The 25,636-nt window shown below is 43.5% G+C and overlaps 1 protein-coding gene across 2 annotated transcripts; it reads right to left on the bottom strand.

Annotated features, from left to right (window-relative positions):
- Positions 1-574: 574 nt before the first annotated feature.
- On the bottom strand, positions 575-16,920 carry SUCLG1 (succinate-CoA ligase GDP/ADP-forming subunit alpha). Of its 2 annotated transcripts, none has more exons than XM_015625534.2 (9): positions 16,810-16,920; positions 8,381-8,484; positions 7,412-7,528; positions 6,694-6,906; positions 6,548-6,605; positions 4,139-4,222; positions 3,368-3,519; positions 2,585-2,773; positions 575-1,629 (listed from the first exon to the last, which is right to left on the bottom strand). In XM_015625534.2, exons 1-9 carry the CDS (start codon positions 16,859-16,861, stop codon positions 1,603-1,605), a joined length of 996 nt encoding a protein of 331 aa, XP_015481020.1. In that variant the 5' UTR covers positions 16,862-16,920; the 3' UTR covers positions 575-1,602. The 2 variants fall into 2 exon arrangements, with proteins under 2 accessions (XP_015481020.1, XP_015481018.1); XM_015625532.1 differs by lacking the exon at positions 16,810-16,920 and adding an exon at positions 11,236-11,344.
- Between the last annotated feature and the right edge of the window lie 8,716 nt (positions 16,921-25,636).

The raw sequence follows: 25,636 nt of genomic DNA, 5'->3' as shown, positions 1-25,636 counted from the left end.
TGCCCATCCCAAAGGGCACCAGCACAGCACTACTGTGAGTTACTCTGATTATCAGGCTCATAAGAACACTGGCTGCAATTCCCTGACACTCCTTGCTGAGGAATTGCACAGACTGAGAAAATTTAGCACTGCTATTTCTCTAAAGGGCACCTCTTGGTCTTTTTGCTCCAGATTAAAACAGGCATGACCAGAAAACTGAGCAGATCTGGTAAAATAACCCTTATGTGTTTTTGTAAGCTTTTTCAAATGATTTAGTGCTCAGTGCTGCTTTCAGCTGTCCAGTGACAGGTGTCAGGTTCATTTCAGTAAATCATGCCAAGGTGAACAATGCAGCCCCTGTTCTCTGTGTCCCAAGGCCTGGATCACCTGGCTGATGTCAGACCATACATCAAGTGCATGAATACACCTTCAGTGTGCAGAGATACGACCTGTCCCTTATGTACTTCATCAGGGCTTAGTTCTAGCAGCTGCAAATGTCAGTATTGACACACCTGCTTGCTTCAGGAAGGAGTATTCCACAGGGATTTATTTAAATAGGGGAACTATGAAGAGTTTTAAATAAATAGAGACACGATTTTTCTTAACAGCACCTTTATGGAGCACAAGGTCAGCTTTAAACAAGTGCCAGGTTACATGAACTTTCAGTCCTCTATATAAAGCAATCTGGGGTTCAGTCCATCCTGATGAAACTTGCAACATTTATAGGCACAATACTTGGGCTATATCCACAGTAAAAAAACACAGGGTTTCCATTACAGTGCTGGGAGTGGTTAATAAGAAGGTTACCTTTTGTTCTTTTCTGGAGAATACTAATTCTCCTCCACTATGTCCCATTGTTACTTGGATTTCAGAACACAAGCAGTGCAATGCTAGTTAAGACAAAGTGGAAATTAGGGTAACATCAGCTAAAGACCAAATCATCTTCACAGTTACAGACAATTTCGAATATATATTTTGCATGTGAAATTATATTAATTTTTATCAGTAACAATTCCATCTCAATTCTATACACAACAAACAGAATTCCTTGCCAGTAGAGGACTGCACTGTGCATGGCTAATCAGCCTTGAAGAGAAAGTCTGGACCTCAGGCATATCCAGCTACGTGGATCAACACCAATCCCTTCAGATCCAGCAGCTTTGGTTTAATGGACGGAAACTTTGGCCTATTGTTCAAAGGTACCGGCCAGCAACGAACGAGCAGGACTGGACTTCTTAAAAATAAAGCAAAGTGTGGTATGTGCATAAAGTCAGTGCCTTGATCCTTAAAAGCAGCTCTACAAGCAACTTTACCTTAAAAAGGGGCAGTGCTTAAGTTACAGAAGATTTTATGTTGACCGAAGAAACGGCTCTGCTTCAGGAATTCAAAAGATGGATCAGATTTAGTAGTAGATTTATTAATTTGCAGTGATTTACAACAGGGTGACAACGTCTGAAACAAGGAGACACCAAAACAGGTTTAGCCAGGAGGTTTATGGCTTCTGAGTCAAATTCATTGACCAGTGTCAAGTCATTGGGGCAACTGAAGATTAGCAGACAAAAGGAAAAGCGGAGGCCGGGTGCTGCACTGGTGTTTTGGAGAAAGTATTCCAAATGTCTTCTCTTACAGCAATTTCCTTTTCTCAAACTCCTGTAAAGAGCACAGAGATGTTACCAGCAGGGAAAACAGAACATTCTTCTATTATTCTTCTATTTCAAATTACTTTGCATGTATCTTAGGAAATCTAATGTTAAGAATTAAAAATTGGTATTCGAAATTATAATATAAAAAGCATAAAGTGTGCAAGTTAGGGGGAAAGGAATCTGAGCATTCTCCCACCTCACATTAACAAGGCAGCTCTGGAAAGCCAGACTGTAATCACTGCCAGACTGCAATGCTGTCAAGGAACCATTTGCTCCCAGACACAGCATAATGGGCTTGAAAAATACCAATTCTGCATCAGAACTGCAGAAGAATCCTTACAGTAAAGGACTCAAGCCAGGGAAGCAACAAAATCAAGATTTTCATGTCAGTAAAGAAAAAGCACAACAGAAGAAGGGAAGAATCCCACAGCAGCCTGTGGAGATGTTGTACCATACAATCACCACAGGAAACAAAAAATACCTAACAGAGCTGAATTATGCATCTCCTCGAGCTGTGAAGCAATCCCTTTTTTGGATATGAATTAAGTAAAGTGCAAATAATCCCATTCCACACCTCAGTCTTTCAGCTGCATATATTCAACCATAACTATGAATTATATGCCAAGGCTCTCCTTCCTCAAATTCCCTACTTGGAAATAATGTTCTCATATTTTACATTAATTCAGACTCTGCATCCAGAAAACAATTTCAACAAGTAGCTATGCTTGAAAGCAGAATGTAATCTCTTCTCTATTTTGCTACATTTACTTTTCTATAAAACAATATTAAAAAAAGCTGTGTGCACATATATTTTATGTAGCAATTTCAGCTTGTTCAGCCAAAAGGGTTCTTATGTTTGAGCAAGTTCAGAGCAAGAGTATCGGGGTAAGAGATGGACTCCCAGCTCTATTCCCTCAGAAGTGGGTTCTTGTTCTGGATGAGTCAATGCCTGGGGAACCAACCTTGTAGATGGTGCTGCCCAGCTGAGCAGGGGACATGCTGACCACAACCCCTGCACTCTGCAGGGCTGCAATCTTCTCCTTGGCTCCCCCCTTTCCCCCAGCAATGATGGCTCCAGCGTGGCCCATCCGCCGGCCCGGAGGAGCCGTCAGCCCGGCTATGAATGACACCACTGGCTTGGGGTTGGGACCCTGGAAGAGATAAATGTTTTACATGGAGAAGAGTGAGAGGAAAAGCAGTTCTAGGTAGCAAATTGTTCATTTTGTATTTTTTATTTAAATATCAACTCGCCAGGCAAAGTTGTTAAACAGCTCACACAGCACAAAGAAGTGTGGAATACCTTCTCTCTTGATAATCATCAAAAACCAGAAGCAAACAGAAAATTTAAATCTTCCTAAATTTTTTTTTAATTTCTAGATTTTTTCTAATTAAAATTTCTAAAATATAAATCTTTTTGCATACTACAAAAAAAAAATCACTACAAATATTGTTACAGGAATAAAACTCTGAAATATTTATAATTACATAAAATTCTAAGTAGTTGATACTAATCTCAGTCCAAAGAATCACAGAATATGGTTAGAAAGAGCTCTAAAATCATCAAGCGTCACCATTCGATTTAATCTGGACAACATTCTTAATCTCAACTCTTTTTCTTTAAAAAAAAAAGACTGTTTGGGGTATTTGTAAATAGAGATGAGGGACTGAACTGAGTTTTCCTTGATGTGGCAAAAGAAGCAGGCTAACTATGAAGGTGTCCAGAAGCCAGGTGTTTAAAGACTTACAGCATTATTTTCTTTCAAAAATGCCGCTGCATCTTCTTCAGCATTTCCTCCAATCTCCCCAATCAATATTATCCCCTCAGTTTGAGGATCTTTCAGGAAGACATCAAGGCAGTCAATAAAATTAGTTCCATTGAAGGGATCACCTCCAATACCTAAAAAAAAAATAATACCACAAAAAATAAGAGTAACTCAAGATAAAGATATTGCACTTACAAATGAAGTTTAAGAGTACATTTGATCACGAGGAGAATCCCCAAAGGTTCATAACACAGGCAGCTCTGAAGGCTCTACCCAAGTCAGAGTGTGTCAAATTCCTGCTCCAAATACCTCCTCCACAATTTACAGAAAGCTTTGATATCCAAATGTTCACCTTTCAAACCATAAACAAAATGTTATGAATACAGCAGGACCAAGACCCCAGCTCTACAATTTTGGTGTAAGGAAACTGAATTTACTTTACACACCCAACTAAATGCCTTAGAATGCCCTAATCTTTATAATACTGAAGTTCTTGGGACAGTCTATTTCCAAATTGACATCATATTTGCTGGCAGTTCTCTGTTCTAAGCTGGTTTTAAGGCTTTTATTAACTCAATGTGGAAATGATAACAGAGAAGGGCTGTACTCTTCACAGCACATAGGATCTCACTTCTCCACACAATTGCCATTCAGCAAATTCTAAACTTGATAAAAGGAATTATTTTTGATTTATGCTTATGAAGAAAAAGCAGATTAGTCTAGGTCCAACAGGCTGATTCTGAGGGAACTTACCAATGCAAAAAGACTGCCCCAAGCCAACTTGTGTTGTCTGATGAACAGCTTCGTATGTCAGGGTTCCAGATCTTGACACAATACCTTGAGGAAAGAAAAGAAGATAAACTTACCACTAACACAGCACATAACTAGAGGCAACTGTTCTTATAGTAATGAAAATCACCTCAGTAAACAACATGAGATTCCAGGCTTCCCAGCTGTCCTTGCCAAAACACTCTGTGAGATTCTTTCTGTACTGTTTCTTGGTTTTCACCTTTTAACACTTAACTGTCAGTGGACTACAGCTGCCCAGAAAGTCAGTATTTTTGTCACTCTAAAGTCTTATTAGGAAAGAAAACTGAAAAGCAAATAAAAGAACATACTTCTTATTTTGTATGTGAGTAGCTGATGCACTGGACTTGAAACAGAGTTGCAGCTCAACAATTAACAAAAGAATTCTGTATTAATCATATCCCCAGTATAACCAGGCAAACAAGAGATCTTCCAGAACAGAAAAATGCTGCACAAACTCAAGTTACCACTATTAAGCTATTTGTTGCTGCTCTAGAGAACACATCTGGCATTTACATTACAATATTACAAGAGATCACAACCCCAGTTTTAAATTCAGCATGGAAGGTAGCACAGAGATTGGAGCAGGGGCAAATTAATTGCATGGCTTTCTGTTCATTTTTTCAAGTCAAGACCTCTGTTAACACTACAAAAAGAAATGTTTCCATGAAAAACAGACACCATCTTCCATCTACTTCAAGCCACATAACAAGGATGCATGAACAGAGGAGAAAATTAATCACTAGACTAAGAACCTTAGTTTTACCAACTATTTATACTGTTTGCCAACTCAGATGTGTTCTAGCACAGGGTTTTTTTCTTTCTAAGCTTGAAAAGGCCTCCCTGTTTACCACCAAGATCAGATTGCCTCAGAGAAGCTACAGATGAAAGTCCAAAGACTGTGGCTATTTTTATACCTTGCATCACAGTATATTCAGATGATTATTGGATGCCTCACAGTAACAGAAAGCTGGAGAGCTCATCACCAAAGGTCACATGTTAGATGAAACTCGAAGGGTGGCAAATCTACATTTTTATTCCTTGATTCTTGGATCACCATTGAAAACATTTCCAGCACTGGCAGAGCTACTGGACTCAGGATTTTGAATATTCTCTTGCACTTGATGTGCCTTGCATTCAGATTCTAGTAACTTGTGACTGCAACATATTTCTTACATACATTTAGAAAATCTGAACAAAACTTTGATTCAGAAGGGAGCTCAGGGCAACATTGGTTTGATGTTACTTTTTACAATCACAAAGCAATGTCTCAGTGATTTTTATAAAGGGCATAGCTGCAGCCATTTAATTTTTTAATTCCAAGTTTATGGGTACTTGTGAAAGCTGGAGATGGAATCTTGGAACACATGAGTGTTAACACATCTTCCAGCATTCCCTAGGTGCAGTCTATTCTCAAGTCAGAAGAGGTTAGGTAGCAGAGATAGCTCCTCATGCCAGAAAATCTCCACAGTCCCTGTAGTTCAATAGCATTGAACAGGCTTTCCTACAATAAACACACTTTCTATCCAAAAAAGTCATAATGTTGTAAAGGGTACTACTGTGCTCAAGTGAAACTGGTTACCTTGCTGACAGGCAACAACAGCAAGTGCTGCTTACAACAATATTTCTGAAGCTCTACCTAAGTACAAATGTACATTTTAGAAGAATTTTCTCTACAGCTCCTGAATTGCATTATTTGGAAAAAAAAAAAATCAAGTTGTTATTTCTATAGTTTACAAGGAGGAACTGACAGAAGTCAGGACAAGAGACCTGCATGTAACAGGGTGTGTAACTCATTGCACACAGAGGGTGAAATAAACATTGATTATGAACAAGTCACTGCCTTCCTGCACTTTACCGCACTGCCTGATAATTTGGTATATTTGTCACTTCCACTTGTGATGGTTTCATAGTGGTCTAAATTATGTTACAAACTTGTCTGTAGTCTCTTCTCTCTGCTGTAGTAATGAGATCACTGGAAGAGTAGGATCCCAGTCCCAAGCAGCCAAGCTGTTGAAAGGAATAGTGTTGGAGAGCTTAGTGCTCTCAAATCCCAAGAAAAATGGAAGTTTCCTCAAGGCTGTCCTTTGAAGATACCAAATCAATCACACCTACCCACAGGAATTCCCAATTGCTTTGCCTCTCCCATCAGAGACACCCAGACTCTACTATGGAAGAATTCACAATTTGGGCCTTCAGGATTGATAATGCTAAAGTTCACATAGAACTTGAGACAGACAAGCTGTCCCAGTGTTATCAACTCTGTCCAGGGCAGGATATGCCTTGCCTCACGAGGAAGAACACTAGAGCACCAAACTTGTGTTTTAGATGACGCATAAATATTCAAAAACTCACCAATTCTTCCTTTCTTGTGAATGTGACCAGGCATGATACCAATTTTACATTCTCCAGGCTAAGGAAAGAGTGGGAGAAGTCAGATGGAACATTCAAACCACCACTAGGAACAGTTCAGCCTTGGAGCAAAGTCAGAGGTCACTTACATTGATGACTCCGGGGCAGTTGGGGCCCACCAGCCGGGTCTTGCTCTGCCGCAGCAGCCTGTGTTTGACCCGCACCATGTCCTGCTGGGGGATGCCCTCAGTGATGCACACCACCAGGGGCATCTCTGCATCGATGGCCTCGTTGATGGCAGCAGCTGCAAATGGGGGAGGGACGTAGATGACAGTGGCTGAAGCACCCGTTTGTTCTTTGGCCTGAAATGGACATGACAAAAAACACAGCGTGTGTTTAGCGGGGCTGATGAGAATGTTTGACAAGTTATTTAAAATACATCCATCCTCAGGCATGAATTAAGGATATGTATTGTATCTATACATAATCCAAGCAAGTGTTAAATTCCCTGAAGATGGGACACAAGCATGGAACTGAGAACTGACCGCTGTCTGGAAAGGATCTGCCCCATGGTCACCATCATAAATACTCTTACTTAACAGTTTACTAAAAATTCATCATGCACAGCAGAATCAATCAGGAACTAGCTGCATTCATAAAGCAAGTGTACCCAGACCCTGTGAACTTCACAGTGGAAGCCAAATTTGTGCCTGACCACCCTGAATGCTCCCTCTTTTACAAGGCTTCTACTTCACTCTTTGCCCAGTGACATCCATGGCTCAAATATTTGTCTCTCCGGTGTGAGCAATGAAATAAGGAGCCCTTCAGCTTTAAACTCGGTGCCCTCCAGTCACTGCTGCAAATTACCTCCTTCACAGAATTAAACACAGGCAGACCTAGATGAGTTTTTCCCCCTTTCCCTGGAGAAATTCCTCCAACTAGATTGGTGCCATACTCCAACGCCTGCTGGCTGTGAAAGGTGCCCTGTGAGAGAGAAAATAAGTAAAGTTAGAAGCATGTAATAACAAATAAAGTTAACCAGAAAGTTTGATATTATCTATAATTCTAAGGTCAATTTATGTCACTGAAATTTGCAATAAGAAGGGAAGTTTTCACTACACACACATATATATAAAATCAGCTATTCTGGAGACTGCATCCACATATTTTAAATATATTTGGAATATGCTAATATGCTCTTTTTTTTTTTTTTCTTTCAATCAGAGCACTGTAATTTCATGCTAAAGGGTATTCTGTTGTGTGCTGCTAACACACTTGCAGTCACAGCAGCCACAGTTTCTTTTCCACATCAAGTCTGGCAGATGACAAACACTACAATGAAATAAAAGAAATTAGCATGCTCATCCATGACTAGCTAATAGTTTCACAAAAGCAGCCTTCTCTGCCTTCAAATGTGTACAAGAGTGAATCTGAGAAAATTATTAAAGATCCTGAAATAAAAACAGAAATTTAATTCATAGGCATTCATACTGAAATGCATTTGTGGAAGAAGCACTTCAAAAATGGGCGGGCTTTCGCAGTTTTTTTGCAAATAGCCTTTTACAAAGAAACCCTTTCAGCTGTATATAATATAATAAAAATGAAAAGCACTATAATAGAATTGACTCAAAACCAATTTTCAAGCTTGTGCACAAGTATTTGGGCCAAAGAATGTAAACTACAGTGCTGAACAGACCTGCCTGATGATGAAGGAAGTCCAGTTTTCTATCAACACAGACAGTGACAGTATATAATCCAGTTCATATATAATTATGTTTTCTGAGCAATTAACTTTCTGACTGAAAGGCTGACAGAAGAAAATATTTATAAACATACCTGTTTGCCTGTAAAACCCTGACAGATAACCTTTGTGCTTTTGTTGACATACAGGTTTTTCCTGGATGCTGTGTAGGAGCAGTGTCGGACTCCATTCTGTTGAACTGGAGAGAAAAGAGAGCACAAACCATTAATCTACTCCTTTGGTAGACTCCAAGTCAAAAAATGTCCTACCAAGTAAGTGCATATCAATCAATGCCTGTATCAAAAAATCATGAGCAGCTCATGTTTTCAAAAGCAGCTCTGAAGCCTCATTCTAAGACATTAAACACCTGTAGCTCACACTGTTAGGCCAATTACTCAATTTACTAGAAATTAGGAAAGTTTCTCATATTGAGTACTTGATATCAGGATTCAGCCTGACAGACAGAAACAACTTCTTCAGCACTGCTTTCATTTACAAACAAACACATTTTTATCTTCTAAGATGTTCTACAAAGTGACAAAGCAGAACTAAAATCCCAATATCCAGAGGCTGTTACAACACTGGTACCATGTTATACCTCCTGTGAACGGAGCACACTCCAGACCAGACAAGAGACACTGAGGAGCTCAAGGGTCCTTCAGCCCAGGAAAAACCTGATGCCAAGTAAGACAGACAGCAAGAGATCTTTTTCCAGCAGATTCCTAGCTATGGCATCAGTGCTGGACACACATTTGGATTGGTGAGGAAACACAGCTCTCGAGACTGTAGTCTCAGACTCCACTAGAGTGATTTTCAATTTAGTTCTCACAACTCTGGTGCTGAGAGAAGAAAACAACACAGCACAATTGTAGAAAAAGAGCACAGTGAGTGCTGGCAGCAAAAAGCCAAGAGAAACGACTGCATCTGTGCTGAAGGGAAAGGAACACTGACAGCAAATGCACAGAATGTCACCACAGAAGAAAACTTGAGATGAGAAGGGAGAAGGTTTCTGGTATAAACAGGATGCACATCTAAGTTTATTACCATATGCTTTTTCAAACACCAGAGTTTTGAGGGGATCAAAACCAATTTATTCCCTGCAACTGTTGACATAAAAACCTTAACTTCTACATAGAGTGAAGCTGGGAAGGTACAATCCTAATACAGGATCTCAAATATATACACCAATATGTTACTATTTACCCCTTTAACTCTTTTAAAACTTTAGCAACTAAGACTTAAGGAAGTAAATAGTGAAACTGAAATCAAAGTAACAGATCCTGAATCATGGTCCCCACACTCTTCCATATACCTAATTCAGGCACATCTGAACAAGGGAATATTTTTTTCTTTTTAGGAAAGGAGTAAAAGCTTTTAGGAGAAAGAAGTAAAAAAGTATTCTTATGCTAATGCAGAGAATTTGTTAAGACGCATTATTAAATTATTATAATAGCAGAATTTCTGTGGGTTAGTAAATATGCAGAAACTTTTTAAGATCCACATATACACATTTCCATTACAGAGCTACATGGCTTTCTCTTGCCAAGTAAACTTTAGTGCCACACGGCTTTTATGCTTCAGTTGTATTCAAAGAAGTGAAGACAAAAACCAACCATGCCAAAAGCAGCCTACACACATCAGTGGTATTGCTAAACCTGAAGTCCTTACTCTGCTCTTAGAAAAGAACAAACCCAGGGTTTAACTCCAGCCACCTTCTGCTGCTCTCTAAGGACCTGCTACAAATCCTCAGCTTCACATGGACACAAAGTAAAACTCTGTACAGATAGGCACAGACTAGGATGCAGTAAACTTGTAAGGAAAGTGGCAAAAGTGCACTTCAGCTTCCTGACCTGCAGGGCTTTAACCTAAATCACAAGAAATACTGTTGCAGAATTCATTATGCCAGGAATACAAAGCAGTGAGGGAAAAAATCCATGTGAAACCCTTAGGAAAAGCCATAAAAAAGCCATCCTGGGCTGCATCCAAAGCAGGGTGTGCAGGTCCAGGGAGGAGATTCTGCCTCTCTGCCCCGCTCAGGTGAGACCCCCCCTGCAGAGCTGCCTCCAGTGCCAGGGCTCAGCACAGGAAGGACCTGGAGATGTTGGAGTGAATCCAGAGGAGGGCAGGAATATGATGAGAGGGATGGAGCTATGAGGATGCTATGAGTAAAGGCTGAGAGAATTGGGATTGTTCAGCCCAGAAAAGAGAAGCCTTTGGGGTGACCCAATTCCCTTCAGGACCTGAAGGGAACTTACTGGAAAGATGAAGCAAGACTATTGACAAGTGCATGTAATGACAGAACAAGGGGGAATGGCTTCAAACTGAAAGACAGCACATTTCAATTGGATATTAGGGAAAAAAACTGTCCTGTGAGGGTGGTGAGGCCCTGGTACAGGCTGTCCACAGCTGTGGCTGCTCCATCCCTGAAGTGTTCCAGGCCAGGCTGGATGGGGCTTGGAGCAAACTGGTCTAGTGGAAGGTGTCCCTGCCCATGGCAGGGGGTGGAACAAGAGGATATTTAAGGTCACCTTCCAACCCACACCATTTTGTGATTCTATGATGTTATGAAAATATGTCTAAGGCTGAGATTTAATGAACAAGGCTACCAGGCTGACTGTGGGAGGAGAGAGAGAAGCCACTGCTACAGAAGACAGCACAGGATGATCTTTGTCCTCAGCTGAGGACTTGGCTTTCCTAGGCAGGGCTGCAAGGCCCTGCACATCAATCAACTGAAAGGCACATCTGGTGAAGAGCTGCCTGCCTCCAGCAAAGGAGAGGCAAAACAAAAACAGGAACAGCTGGAATGCTGGTCAGGAGAGCAGGGAATTGATCTACCTGAGCCCAGCCACTCAGCCAATCCCTCAGTGTCACAAGATGTGCCTGGGTGACACCCAACACTGAGGACAGCAGAGAATGATCCCCCTTGGGAAGGAGCTCTTCCAGTCCTTACCACCAGCAGGGCCTTGGGGAGAACACTCCAGGCTTCCAGGAGAATGGGAAATTTGAAAATGGGCCTGCAAGGGGAAAGAACAAACAGGCAACATAAACTGATTCAGATCTAAGTTTTACAGAGTCTGTGCCCAACCACTGACAAATCCACCTGCAAAGTGAGGGATGCTTGCTAGCCATGTATCTGTCAACAAAAACAAATATCACAGAATGGGTCAGGTTGGAAGGGATTATAGTGGGTCAGCTGGACCAACCTCCCTGCTCAAGCAGGGTCATCCTACAGCACATTGCACAGGATTGTGTCCAGATGGCTCCTGAGTATCTTCAGTGGGGGACACTCCATAGTCTCTCTGTTGCTGACAAACTGACAAATAGTCACCTTTCTCTACACCTTACAGCAATTTCATACTCCCAGTTCAACTGTTCATTCCAAACCTATTTTCAGATATTGACAGCATTGCACAAAATGTTTTTGAAAGCTTGTTTGTCAATCTTCCATTTTCAGAAGACTGTATAAATATATTTTTCAAGGATAAAAAGCTTCTGAGCATTTTCTAAACTATCAAAAAAAGAAAAAATAGGCACTGATATCTAAGAGGCAGCTTAGAATTAAAGCTTTGTATGGATCTAACCTTGAAAACCGTATGTGCTTCTTACATTATTGTATGGCCCTACTTCAGAGAAAATACAGCTGTTTCAAAAAGCCTGGCTATAGATTTGAGCCATTTGCTGTCTCCAGAGACAGGCAGCTTAGCACAGTCAAAAGCCTGCATAGTTACATATTTTTGAAGTGATTTATGGAAAAAAAAACAACTAAAAATCACCTTGCAGTCTCTGAGCTGGATGAGCCTGAGTTTTGGGGGTTTTTAAAGTGGTTTGATACAGTTCTGTACTTGTGTTCCTGGCCCCACCTGCAGCAGCAAGGATTGCCCTGGTTATCAGCAGAGTGGGAGCAGCAGGGCCATGGGTCACAATGAGGTTCTGCTCCACGTGGCACAAACTGCAAGTCCTGGGTGCAAGCAGCTGGCAATTTCAATAGCTAAGACAGATACAAGATGAGAGGGAAACAGGTGGAAATGGCATGCCCAAGTTCACAGCAGGTATGAGTCAGAAATAGAAGCCAAGTCTCAACTTCCACCCAGGACCTGCTTCACAACTTCCAAATCCACCCAGACAATTGATTTTACTACCAAAAAAATCTGGGTGCTTAGGTGTAAATGCATGCTGCTTCATGAAGACTGGAGGGAAAAAAAAATTAAAAAATGCTCTTCAGCTGTGAACCAGCATAGCCAAACCCATTGGTGATGCTATTTTAATGCTCACATCCAAATTACAGGCCAAGTTACAAAGGTGAAAGCTCCAGATTAAGTCCTAGAGCATAAGGACAAGTCTTATCAAATCCAACTGTTCCCAAAAGCACAGGGGAAATGTTATATTTTGTCAAGTCAGTGTGCTAAGATAACATTACCATGTTCAACAAAGGCCTGTAATAGACGTTTAGCAAAGTGTATTGAAAATAAAATCAGAGACTGGACAATCTTTCCCAGGCATGATGTTCATTCCTGCCCCACCCCTGTTCAGATTGTGGTTTAAAAATAAAGTTATACAAATAACAAGATGCATTGGTTTTGGCTTTTCAGTACTTTAACTTCTACATAGCCAAAAAGTGAGACATATACTCTGTCAAGAACCTGCTTTGGTCCATTGTACAGGAAAACCAAGCAGTTATGAAAAGTGCTCAAAGTTCCTAACCCCTGCTATCTCAGGGGAGATTTGAAAAGCAGTATCTAAATTTAGCAATGGGGCATAAGCCTGCGTATGGAACATCAGCTGTTTCACAGTCAAGGAACCTTATTAGAAACTAAGGGACAGAGTTACTCCAACACCACACACTTCTGCTGGTAACTCTGGTAACTTGGCTGGTAACAAGGCCCCAGCCAAGAGCAGAACTCACTGTGGTACAAGTAACTGGAAAATTTACCACCTCATTTACCTCTTAGGGAAAAAACCTCACAATCCCTAGGCTCAAGCAGGACTTAAAGCTCATTTGTGCATTACAATTAACAAGCCTTTCTAGAAAAATACCCTATTATTTATCATGGAGTCCAAACAGGAATTTACACATTAAAAAGAAAACTGGTCCATTTACAAGGTATGTTAAAGCACAGAGGGAATTTAAATATCATTTACACTGAGCTTTCAGGCCCTCCTTGAGCAGCAACACCTCTCAGGCACAAATCTCCTTTAAAACAATGCAACTCAAGCTACATTTCATGGAATCACAGAATGGTTTGGGTTGGAAGGGACCTTCAGAGGTCATCTAGTCCAAGCCCTTCCCTGTCTGGGCTGTGCAAACCAGGTGGACAGCAAAGATACTAAGGGCTGAATCTCTTCTTTATCCAAACTATACTATAACTATATAAAGCTCAGAACTTACAAGGGCTCAGAACTTACAAACCAAGTCAAAGTGTCTCTTTCTCACCCATATTTACCCCCAACCAAAAAAATAAGGGAATTTGGAAGCTGAGGTAGCAACTGAGGTGCTCATAAAACAAGCCCAGTATAAAAGCAAGCTGAAACAGCAGATTCCTCTCCACAATGACCTGAGCTGACACCTACATCACCAGAAGACTGAAATTCTTCCTCTATTGCTCCTTGAAATAGCCACAGAACTTGGAGATGATGGAAGATACTCCTTTTCTTTTCTATAACCTATGTAAGGAAAGAAGAAAGCCTTAGAAATCATAGGAGCTCCACTGTTAAGTGGGAAATGGAGGCCACTGCAGGGCAAGCTCAGGGAAGGACTGAGGGATGAGAAGTGCTAATTAAAATGCTGTCTTTTTTTCCACACACACATTCCAACACCCCATCTTTATCTCCCATCAGTTATGGACCTTCAGCTTGCTCCTCAGAATTCCTTTCAGTATTTTCTACATGTTTAATTTACATTTTTATGATTATCTCCCTTCTCTTTCCTCTGCCAACAAATGCAATGCCTGAGGAAGACACAACAGGAACAGTTCTGGGGAGCTCCTGACATTGTAGGGGAGCATAAATCGATCCCCAGAACTCACCCCTGAAGTTACCTGTTACATTAGCAGAAGAAGCTCCTTGATGACAAGGCTTCATGCCATTGAGGGATTGTCCAAAATACCTTACTCCTTTGTTTAAGAGGATTATGCACTCCAAGGATCCCTGTTTATCAGCCCCCAGGTTCTCTTCTCTCACCCCTCCCTTGCCAAATTCCTGTTAATTATGGAAACCCAGATCTGTGACCAGGAAACAGGAGTTTAGGAATTAAGTAAATTAATCAGGCTGTGAAGGGCAGATGCAATGCCTACACTACATCCATCACATTAAAACAAATCCAGGACTAGTGGGAAATGACATTCAGAAAAAATTCAGTTATTACAACATATCTGTCTTTCCTAATCAAAGTGTCTCCTCAGTACAAATCCACTACTTCTTGTAAGCCAACAAGCTGCTTTTCCCCAGGTATCTTCCACCAAGAATGTGAGCAGGTAAAGGCTTGTGAGCTTTCCTCCCTCCACACTGTTGATACAAAAACAAGTAAGGAATTCTTCAGTTTGGGTTGTTATTTCTGCAGCAATCCTTTACCAGGGTTACTCACATAATTACTATAATCTTTTAATCTAACAGCTCTCCAAAGCCTTCTAACACATCCAGGACATGGAACCCCTAATCCTGACTCTCCAGTCAGTTCAGATGCCTACAAAAGCTTTTCAAGGGTATGGACAAGCACAGGTCTCTCCAGATTCTGTCCCTACACCAGAAGTGCCCTGAGCTGACCTTTGAGCAGCACTCACCATTCATTGACAGATTTCATACCCCATTTCCACAACTTCTTGATCTCAACCTTAGAGATACACACCCTGCACGTTTCCTTCAGCAACACACCAACAAAAACAAGGTGTGCATCTCTTTTGCAACAGAACACACTGGACACTCGTGATTTCAAACCATTAAGAGAAGCAAATGTTAATTGTTAGTGAAAATGTATGTACAAAGTCCAAATTCAAAGTTTCAACAGTCTTTAAAGGGTAAAAAGTATCAAACCAAAGATTTCCAATGAAGGACTATTTCATCTTACAGGAGTTTCTGTAAAAGATGTTACAGGAGTTTCATAAACAGATGCAAAAAGACACTTCTTGAGCCACTTAGATTTCTTTCTCCTTTCTGTCCCTCAAAATAATTTTAATAACTATTCCCTGAATCTCTTACTGCTATTTGTAAAGGGAACAATGTGGGGTTTTAACACATAAACTGCACCCAAGAGTAGCTCTGCTGGGAGTATAAATTAAACTAAATTGGAACTACAATCCCATCTGTTCTGCACCATCAGAACCAATTCTTACTGGGCCCAGGGCAGCCAATTAAAAAAGCTGAAGTGGCAGAAATTAAGACCATAAATAGTTTCCTGATCCTGCTTGTGGAGAACAAGAGGCAGGAATGGATACCAACCTGGGCGGCAGGTGTGCCACAGGAACTACTCAGACCGGCCTGTGGTTGTGAGATCACATTACCTGACCTGCAAGTCACCATCCCACCGAGACAAAAACACCTTGTGTGCAGTCAAATGAGGTAGGCTTAAACTTTTTTCATTCATTTTCAGCTAACGCTCTTGTGCCTGGGCATACCCACACTGATCTCATGGTTTGGGTTGGAAGGGACCTTAAAGATCATCTCATTCCAACCCCTTGCCATGGGCAGGGACACCTTCCACTAGACTATGTTGCTCCAAGCCCCATCAATCTGGCTTTAAACATGGCCAGGGATGGGGCAGTCACAGATCCGTTCCAGTTTCCCCATAGGAAAAAATTTTCTCCTAATATCCAACCTAAACTTACTCTCACTTTGAAGCCACTACACTCGTTCTATCATTACAACTCTCCTCTTCAAGAGGATGCAGCCAAAAAAAAAAAAAAAAAAGGACACTGGAAAGGGGGGAAAAAAAAAAAGGAGAACAGCACTTTCTTTTTCATTGTGATGTTCAGAACACATATTAAATGTTTCGAGCTGAAGTACTAGTCTCAGACTGCTCGTGCTCTCCACAAAGAGAAGTCTATAGCCTTATTCTTGGCAACAAAAAGAACTTCACCACGCTGTGCTGAAACCACAGGGTAATTCAAGGCCCTCCAGAGGCCTCCAGCCCTCACAGTGACCAGTCCCCACCCTACGGGCTCCCTCCGGCCCTTGCCCTTTGGAGTCTCTCCGGGGCTACAACGCCGAGAACAACCTTTCCGTGCCCCCACCCTCCACGGGGAAACTTCCCATTACATTTACAAACAGCTCCCTCTCTGCCAGGCGTGCCCCTGCCCCGGGCGGGGCGATCCTGCCCCGCTCCGAAGGCCCAGCGAGGGCCCGGAGCAGCGCCGGGAGCAGCGCGGAAACCCCCGGGGCCGCCCCGAGTCCCGCCCCGGTGCCCGCGGGCCGAGCGCGCCCGGCCGCGCTCCGCCGTGACCTTGCCCGGCCCCTGCCCTGCCCGGCCCGGCCGGGCCCCGGCGCTGCCAGCGGACCCCGCGGCGGGGCCGGGAGGGCTCGTCCCGGTACTCACGGCGGAGGAAGCGGCCGAGCAGGCGGGCGGCGGCGGGGCTGCAGCGAGACATCGTCCCGTCCGCAATGACGGCGGCGGCGGCCCCCAGCTCGGCCCGCCCCGGCGGCGGAAGGGCCGCGGCGGGGCCTTCTGGGTGTTGTAGGCACGGGAGCCTTGAGGGTGGGAAAGGGCTCCGGGATCAACGAATCCAAGTAGCGAGCCGGCACCGCTACGGACACTTCAGTCTGTCATCAAACACCGCCAGGGAAGGTGACTGCGAGGGGTTATTGACTCCCTCAAAGACAGGGAGGCCCTGCAGAGAGACCCCCACAAATGAGAGGGCTGGGCAATCACCAACCGTGTGAGGTTCAACCAGGGAAAGCGCCGGATTCTGCACCTGGGATGGGACAACCCTGGATGTACGGACAGGCTGGGGAATGAGGGGCTGCAGAGCAGGGCCATGGAAAGGGAGCTGGGGGCCCTGCTCAGGGGCAAGCTGAACTCAGCCAGCAGTGCCCTGGCAGCCAGGAGGGACATCCCTGTCCTGGGGACATCAGGCACAGCATCACAGCCGGGCAAGGCAGGGATTGTCCCGCTCTGCTCTGGGCTGGGGCGGCCTCACCTCCAGTGCTGGGGGCAGCTTTGGGTGCCACAATAAAAGAAAAACATTGAACTATTAGAGAGTGTCCAAAGGAGAGCAACAGAGATGGTGAAGGGCCTTGAGGAGAAGCCGTGTGAGGAGAGACTGAGGGCACTTGGTCTGTTCAGCCTGGAGGGGACTGAGGGGAGACCTCAGTGCAGTTACAAATTCCTCGAGAGGGGAAGAGGACGGACAGACACTGATCTCTTCTCTCTGGGGACAGTGACAGGAGGCAGGGAATGGCCTGAAGCTGTGCCAGGGAGGTTTAGGTTGGATATCAGGAAAAGGTTCTGTCCCCAGAGGGTGGCTGGGCACTGAACAGGCTCCCCAGGGCAGGGGTCACAGCCCCAGCCTGACAGAGCTCAGGGAGTGTTTGGACAATGCTCTCGGGCACAGGGGGTGACTCTGGGGGATGGTGCTGTGCAGGGACAGGAGCTGGACTGGATCATCCTTCTGGGTCCCTCCCAACTCAGCTTATTCTGTGATTCCTTGGCTCCATCACCTCAGAGAATCACAGGATGGGTCAGGTTGGGAGGAACTACAGTGCATTACCTGGTTCAACCCGTGCCATCAGCTGCCTCCAGATTTACATATCCTGTAAATAACCAGTACAAATAATTTTGTATTTATGGGCATAGATGGGGTAGGGAGGACTGTGGGAATGGGTTGAGAAGACACAAAGTATTCCTTCAGAACAAAAATAAACAAGCAAAGTCATACTCTCATTTCTTCCTGATTTTTTAATTAAACATGTCCATAAAACTGAAGCCAGAAGGAGGCTGTAATGAATGAAGCATCCAACTATTAAGCTTCTTATGAGGTATATATGATCCCCTTAGGAGGACACACATACACTGATTTTATAAGGAAGCCTCCCTACTACTAAAAGATTTATACCTGGATCCATTTCCGAATCAATTTTTCCTTTAGGCTTTCACTAAGACTCTTGTGGAGATTATAGAATTTGAGTTCAAAGCCAATGCATTGTCATTCTGTATACAGAAACATTTTGCTTTTTTAATGTTTCTAATAGGATCTTGTAAGATGAGGATAGCAGTTGTTGGTTTGATGGTTTGGTTTTTTTAAACCTCAGTAGCAGAAACATCTCTTCAGTCCTTTGTGTTCAAAAAATCCTTACTGTGTATAGAGTCTTTTGATTCTGTAATTAACATCAATGCAAAGCATCATCACTCTAACTGTTGAAGTTTTGGGGTATGGAAACAAGCTGTACAATATCTAATTGGCCAGACATACATGGAACTGAGGAAAAATAAACTTACTTTCAATTGTTTTAATGCAGTGGCTTGGTTCCTGTCAGAGAACACTCTGTCCTACAAACATTAATTTTGCTGATTTATTCAACTGCCTAGAAAGAAACCATTCAGCCCAGGGAGAAACAGTGCAGCAATTATCAGCACTCAGGTAGCAGTGACAGGGGCTGCCTCACAAAGCTCAGGTCAGACCCAGTTCTAGTGGGGTGACCAAAGGACTGCTCATTGTCCTAGAACTGCAGCCCCTTATGCCACAAACATTGTGGTGGGCTTCCCACCAGACAGATATCCTTCAGGATAATCTTGTTGCCCAGCAAAGTTGTGAATTCCCCATCCCTGGAAGTGTTTGAGACCAGACTTGATGGGGCTCTGGGTAGCCTGGTCTTGTGGGAGGTGTCCCTGCCTATGGCAAGGGGTTGGACCTACATGGTTTTTAATGTCCCTTCCAACCCAAACTATTCTGTAATTCTGTGGCAGGAGTCACACATTTGATCCACACAATAAACTCAGACATATTAAAAACTTGAGGTTGTATTCAGCCTGGCATCTGTACAAACTACACAGTTGGGACTGCCACAAAATGGACTTTGTGGGCAGGTATTTAACAGCATCAAATCATCTGAATAATTTCCCATTCAGAATCTGAAGCAGGTTTGTCTCCTGGTGCTGGCCAGAGCTAAAAGACATCCCATTGACAAATGTGGGTTCCAATAGGGAGGGTTTAGCAGGAAGGCCATCCTTGGAGGGAAAGCCTGTATTTAGGGAATTGCTAAACCAAGGACAAGTTCTGGAGCTGGTTTAGCCCTTACTCACCTCAGTGATGACTCCGGACCTACATTTCTGGCATCAGCTGATGTCTGATCGCTGTCTCCCAATCTTACCCTCAATAAAAGAACCCAGCAGCTTGAAATCCCCAAGAGTCTTGTTAGCTGTAGTGGCATCATCACCTCCTATCACTGGAACTTAAGGATGTGCAAACAAATTGGTCATTCCCCACCATCTCCCTGGAACCAAGGCAGGAACCCAAGTGTGAAGCTAAACCCTGGCCTCACATATATCCAGCAGCTAAGGGGAGCTGACCCTTCTGAAAACAGGCAAGTTTGTGGGTTTCTATACTTTATAGGTTGTAAGTAAAAAAAAATCCCAGCATCTCAGCCCTGGGAAAGTGACTGGGAGGAGCTGAAAAGAGCACAGAGAAATTCAGAGCTGAGGATTCCCTCTGGAGGGATTAGCCACACTTGTGCTTTAACCTGCTTTATTTTTAACCTGCAGCCTGTGGTTTTCAGTAACAGAGTTATGGCTGAGAGCATCTGCTAAGGAATTAGTTAGAAATTTACTTGCTGGGACTTCAATAACTCCAGAGAGCAGAGATAAGGACTGGAGAGTAATGGCAGGGAGGGTGTAGGTGGAGCAAGAAAAAGATCATCCAGCTTGTTTTTTTCTGTGCAGTCCCCATTATGCTTTCAGCAAACAAATTCTATAAAAATTCTGAAAAATCCAGCAAGCTTTTGTGGTACTGCTATAGTATAGTTATTTGCAGGAGGGCAGAGGGTTCAGTATTATTAACGCCAAACAAGAATAAAGAAGCACACCAACACTACCCCTCGTCCCCTAAGCTGTGCCATGGCTTGGTATTTCTAGAGAGGCTGACATTTCTACGGTGCTTCACAAACAGGAGATCAGATTTCAGCCTGACACCATCTGTGGTCACAACATTAACATCGGAAGTGCTTCAGCGGGACATCCCAAGGATGGACACCTGCAGCCTGCCAGCCCCAAGTGATCCTTCCAGCTCCATCATGGGTTGGATTTCTCCTGGAAGGAGGATGATTTCAAAGATCTGTGGTGGTCTTCATCTAAATAGTGGGGTTTTTTTCCCTTTGCCCTGTTATTTGAAGCAAGTCTGGCTCTGTCACATATCAGGGGATTATCGGAGCTTACTCATTTTATTCAGTAAATTCTGTCAGAAATGCTTCAGCAGCTCCAGGTCTTAGAGAAAAGCTTGACATTTGATGGGTTTTTGTAGCAGTTCACTGGGCTGCAGCCATACACCCCCCACTGCCTTTCTCCCTCCTGGAGATGGGGCAGCCAAGCACAGCGATCTGGTTTATTAAAAGCACAGGTGTCAGACCTGGGGCTGCCCCACAGTGCTGGGAAAGGTCACGTCCTGCAGACCTGCTCTTCCAGATCGTCAGGCTGCACTGCTGGTCACGAGGAGTGGAGCAGACCTGAAGATGGGAGGGGTTCAAGGGGAAAACAGCAGATTGGGACAAATTCTGTTCTCAGAGACCCTGCATGGGATTTTCCTGGTGTTGGAGCAGGATATAGGACCCTGCAAAGTCTTTGCCACCCAGGAAGAAGCAGGAGCAAAACGGGATGTAAATTCCTTGAAATGCTTATGCCAGAAAAGCCTCTGGCCGTGGCTTGTCCCCCTGGTGTCAGGAATTGAGTTTGGCTGTTAATTCTTTCATGGAATCATGGAATGGTTTGAGTTGGAAATCCCTGAAAAAGACCCCACTGGATACAAATGAATCCCCGTGTGATAAATAAACTCAAGTCTTCTTCCCTGTTGGCCACGTTAGTTTTTAAGGTTTCAAGATTGTGGGGTGCATCTCAGCAGGAGTTAAGCTTGAAAGCTGATAAAACCCTGACATCTAAGGGCCAGATCTGCAGCAGTGGAAGCAGGCACATTCCATTTGACCTCAGGGTCCCTGAAATGCTGTGGTTCATGTGTCTCTGCATAATTAGTCATGGAACAATGATCTTCCTTACCCCTGTGGGGTTTAAGAAAGCCATAATTCTGAAAAACAGCATCAGAAAATAAGAGAGTGGTAAGGACTGGGAGCACCCAAAAGCCACATCCGAGAGGAAAGTCTCAACCTGGCTAAATGTAGCACAACAGATCAGGTCTGGTGTCCTCAGCAGTCACAGACACATGGTGTTCACCTTCACCATGGAGAGCAGTAAATCCAGCTGCTCCCCTTTTGTCCTGGTCCCCCATCATTGCCATTGGCTATTTCATAGTGAGATTGGTTGGGCCACCACAGGACAACTGGGCTGGGAAGAGCTCTGCGGTCCTGGAGCAGGAATTGGTGGCTTTTCTTAGCCCCAGGTGACAAAATTCTCCCTCCAGCAGTCTCCTGGGACTATTCCCTTACTTCCAGTGATGTTTGCCCACCTCTCCTGGAGACACATCCACAAAAGCACAAAGTGAAGCTCAGTTTCAACTCTTAATTCTGCATCATAGAGCCACAGATTGCTTTGGGTGGGAGGGAACATTTAAAGATCCTCTAAACAACTTCCCTGTCATGAGCAGGGACACCTTACACTAGACCAAGTTTCTTAGAGCCTTGCCCAATCTGAATATGTGTCAACACCTTGAGCTGACAAATTACAGATTTTTACTCTGTTTTATTAGATGCCATCAGCTCATTTTCAGTGGTCAGACAGGTCACTCACAATCCCAGAGCTGGCCACAGCAGCTTCACAAACACATCTGTTGGAATTTTTTGCACTAAAATTGCTTTTCTTTTCAGACACTGTGGGATTGATGAAGACTAGAAGTTCTCTGAAGGCTTAACAGCCCCAGACTGAGATATTAATATGAATAAATATGATAATATAAATAAAAATATGAATAATGAATATTTATTCCATGGCAGGATTTTTCTTGCACCTAAAGAAACAAAGAATTTTGATCAAATTTGTTTTGAGTGTTGTTTGAGTGAAGCCAGCTTTCTCCTTGCAAAAGTAACTGACAACATTAAAAGTACCCAGATTCTTTCTAAAGTGAAGAGTTTTACTTGAGGTTTTTAATTTTGCAGGAATCTTGCTGATACAGCAATGTCAGCGTGCAAAGTTCTGCAGCATCAAGTTAATGTTCTACTGAAACCCTTTGCTTCAGGAATAGTTCTTGAATGTCGAATACAAATGTCAAAGCTAAATCCACGGGGGCTAATCCTCATTTCACATCCTTGAAGTTAAAAGTGGAGCAGCAGCAGAGAAGGCACTGCAATGGTGGCACTTGAGACCTGCTGACCTCTGTGAGATTCCTCTGGCTATTTATCCTTCAAAGCACAAAAGCAGTTTTCACTAAGTATACCTGTTTTTTCAATTTTAACATTATTTAGTATACATTTTTCATTGGCCAGAGAAGCTGTGGCTGCCCCATCCCTGGAATTGTTCAAGGACGAGGCTCTGACCAGCCTGGTCTAGTGGAAGGTGTTGCTGCCCGTGGCAGGGGTTAGAACAAGGTGGTCTTTAAGGGCCCTTCCAACCCAAACTATTTCACGGTTCCCTGATTTTTTCCGTGCATTGTAAAAGCCACAAACACCACTAGATGTCACAACTGCTTCACTGTTTGGCTGCTCCCTCCTGAAGAGCCTTAGCTAAAAAAGGGCTTTTGCAGGTTTAGCTGAGGAGCAAAATACAAAGACAACTAAGCAAAACCAAGGTTTTGTCCTCAGAAAGTGCAGGGTGCTTTAGGACACACCTTCCTTGAGGGAAAAAAAAGAAAAAAATTACGTGTTTCTCAAATCCTCCGGGTTTGGGCACAGAAAGGCTCTGCATTTTGTGCAATATGAAGGAAATTTGTGTGTGGGACCACCCTAGCCTTTGAAACTACAGCAAAAAGCTACGGAGAAGTTTGATGTGGGGCACAAAAAACAGTGCTGAAGGCAGGAAAGCAAAGTGACCACAGGATATTATTTTTGCTTTTATTTTGATAATGTCAGTGCTGGAAGTGACTTTCCTGCACTTTCCATAGTTATAGCATATGGCATTTGTGTTGTCACTGTGGTTGTTGATGCTTGATGGTCTTGGAACACACAAGCACCCACCCACCTCCTCCTACTGAAATAGTGAAGAAATAGCAATAACATCAACTGAACTTAATTAGGCCAAACTCGAGGTGTTTTCTGTTGCAGGAGCTAATTTTAGATGCCAAACTGCCAAGAGGCTGGCTGGATCTCTGCCCTATTTTAGCAGCTTGTGGCAGAGAGGCAAATGATTGGAAGGTGAAGGAGCAAGCACAGTTGCTTCAGCCCATGTGAAGGTCAGGGAAGAATATTCTTCCTCTGTTCCCAAGGCAATCTGATTTCTGTCTCTGCTGGTGTCATCCGTAGGAACCTGTTCATCCTCAGGACTCGGCACTGAGGTTGCCGCAAAAAGAAAAATACATCGTTTTCAGAGGGAGGTTCAAACTAATTATCTCCCACAGGCTTTCAGAGAGTTTTTCTCCCTCCCCAAAACACACTGTAGTCAGTGCACCAGCCTGTGCCATCATTATGTGCATGAAAATAATAGCAAAGCTGAAGATAATTAATTCATTTATTCACTCTCTCATGACCAGTAATTGCTCCCGTGGATTTCTTTTTCACTCCAGTGACAACAATTATTGCAAACAAAACCAAAACTGAATTCCTGTGAAATTGCTGTTAAAGCATTCCCTGAAGGTGAAAAAAAAAACCCAAAAAAAAACCAAAAAAAAACCCAAAAAAACCCCCCCAAACCTAAAACAAATAAAAAGTACGAAGACAAGAAAGCAAAAATGATTGTTAGAACATCAGCACCTTACAAGAAGCAGTGAACATCTTGGTGGGGGCAGTTCTCATTGTGCTGAATTCTGAAACAAGTTTGTGAGGGGAAGAAAAAGGGCAGACATTGATCTCTGTGCCCTGGGACAGGAGGCAGGGAATGGCCTGAAGCTGTGCCAGGGAGGTTTAGGTGGGATATCAGGAAAAGGTTCTGTCCCCAGAGGGTGGCTGGGCACTGAACAGGCTCCCCAGGGCAGGGGTCACAGCCCCAGCCTGACAGAGCTCAGGGAGTGTTTGGACAATGCTCTCAGGCACAGGAGGTGACTCTGGGGGATGGTGCTGTGCAGGGACAGGAGCTGGACTGGATCATCCTTCTGGGTCCCTCCCAACTCAGCTTATTCTGTGAAGAACCTGGTTTAATTTCATCTCTAAAAGCTGAGTGCATTTAATGGGAAAACAGATTTAAAATCCCACAGAAAATAAATGGCAGTTTTACCTTGAGTGAGCTTTGAATCAAAGGATTCAAAGGAAGGAGGTTCCAGAGGAACCCCCTGGAGGTGCTCCCATCTCTCTCAGAGATGTCCCATGGCAGGACATTGGAAGCACAGGCAGGAACCTGCTTTTCCTGAGCAAGGGACATTTTTCAGCTCAGTGGGGTTTCTGCTTGGTTACACCACTTCAGTGGGTACCACAGAGGAGTGTTAGCTCTCTGCTCTCACATTCCACTGAAACACCCAGGCACAGTTACCCTCAAACTGAAATATCTGCAGTGTTTAAATTCACTGGGATTATTGACAGGTTTAGAATGTGACAAGCCTGGGTCCTGTAGGAAACCACAGTGAAGCACATTGTCATACGCCTGTGTCTGACAAAATGTGATTTTGATTTGATTTACTTGTGCAGGACAAGAAATATTTGAAAGGTGAGGTTTTAAATGGCTCATTCTGTGCTTCCTCCACGTTGGGGTGGACTGCAGAGGAGGAGGTGGACCATGGGTTAGGACCCACATCTCTCCACTGTAACAGGAACCCAGAGTGGCACAAAGGTGTCTGAACTGCCTCAGGCTTGGGCAGAGGGTTCCCAGCCTGTCTACATTCACCTAATTTGCATGACTTGCCCATCACAAGATTATTTATTACAGTGGCTTTAGTCAAATTCCTGTTCCTCACTTTAAAGTAATGCTTTGTCTGTCCATTCAGATGCAGCCTAAAACAAACTGTGGCAAATGAGTCTGTTCAGGCTTTGCTAAATGAGTTTCTCTGCTGGACTCAGTGATGCTTTCTTTTGAGATAACACTAAATCACAGCTCACCCAAGCCTGATGCCAACTCCCTTCATGACTGGAGGGAAAAGAAACTTGGCCCATAATTTACCTGGGAATAAAATTGAGGGAAGCAAAGGGAG

Source organism: Parus major, chromosome 4 (genome assembly GCF_001522545.3).
Source record: "Parus major isolate Abel chromosome 4, Parus_major1.1, whole genome shotgun sequence".
Classification (NCBI taxonomy): Eukaryota; Metazoa; Chordata; class Aves; order Passeriformes; family Paridae; genus Parus; species Parus major.
The sequence above is the reverse complement of the archived record's forward strand: the minus strand, read 5'-3'. Positions and strand labels throughout refer to the sequence as shown.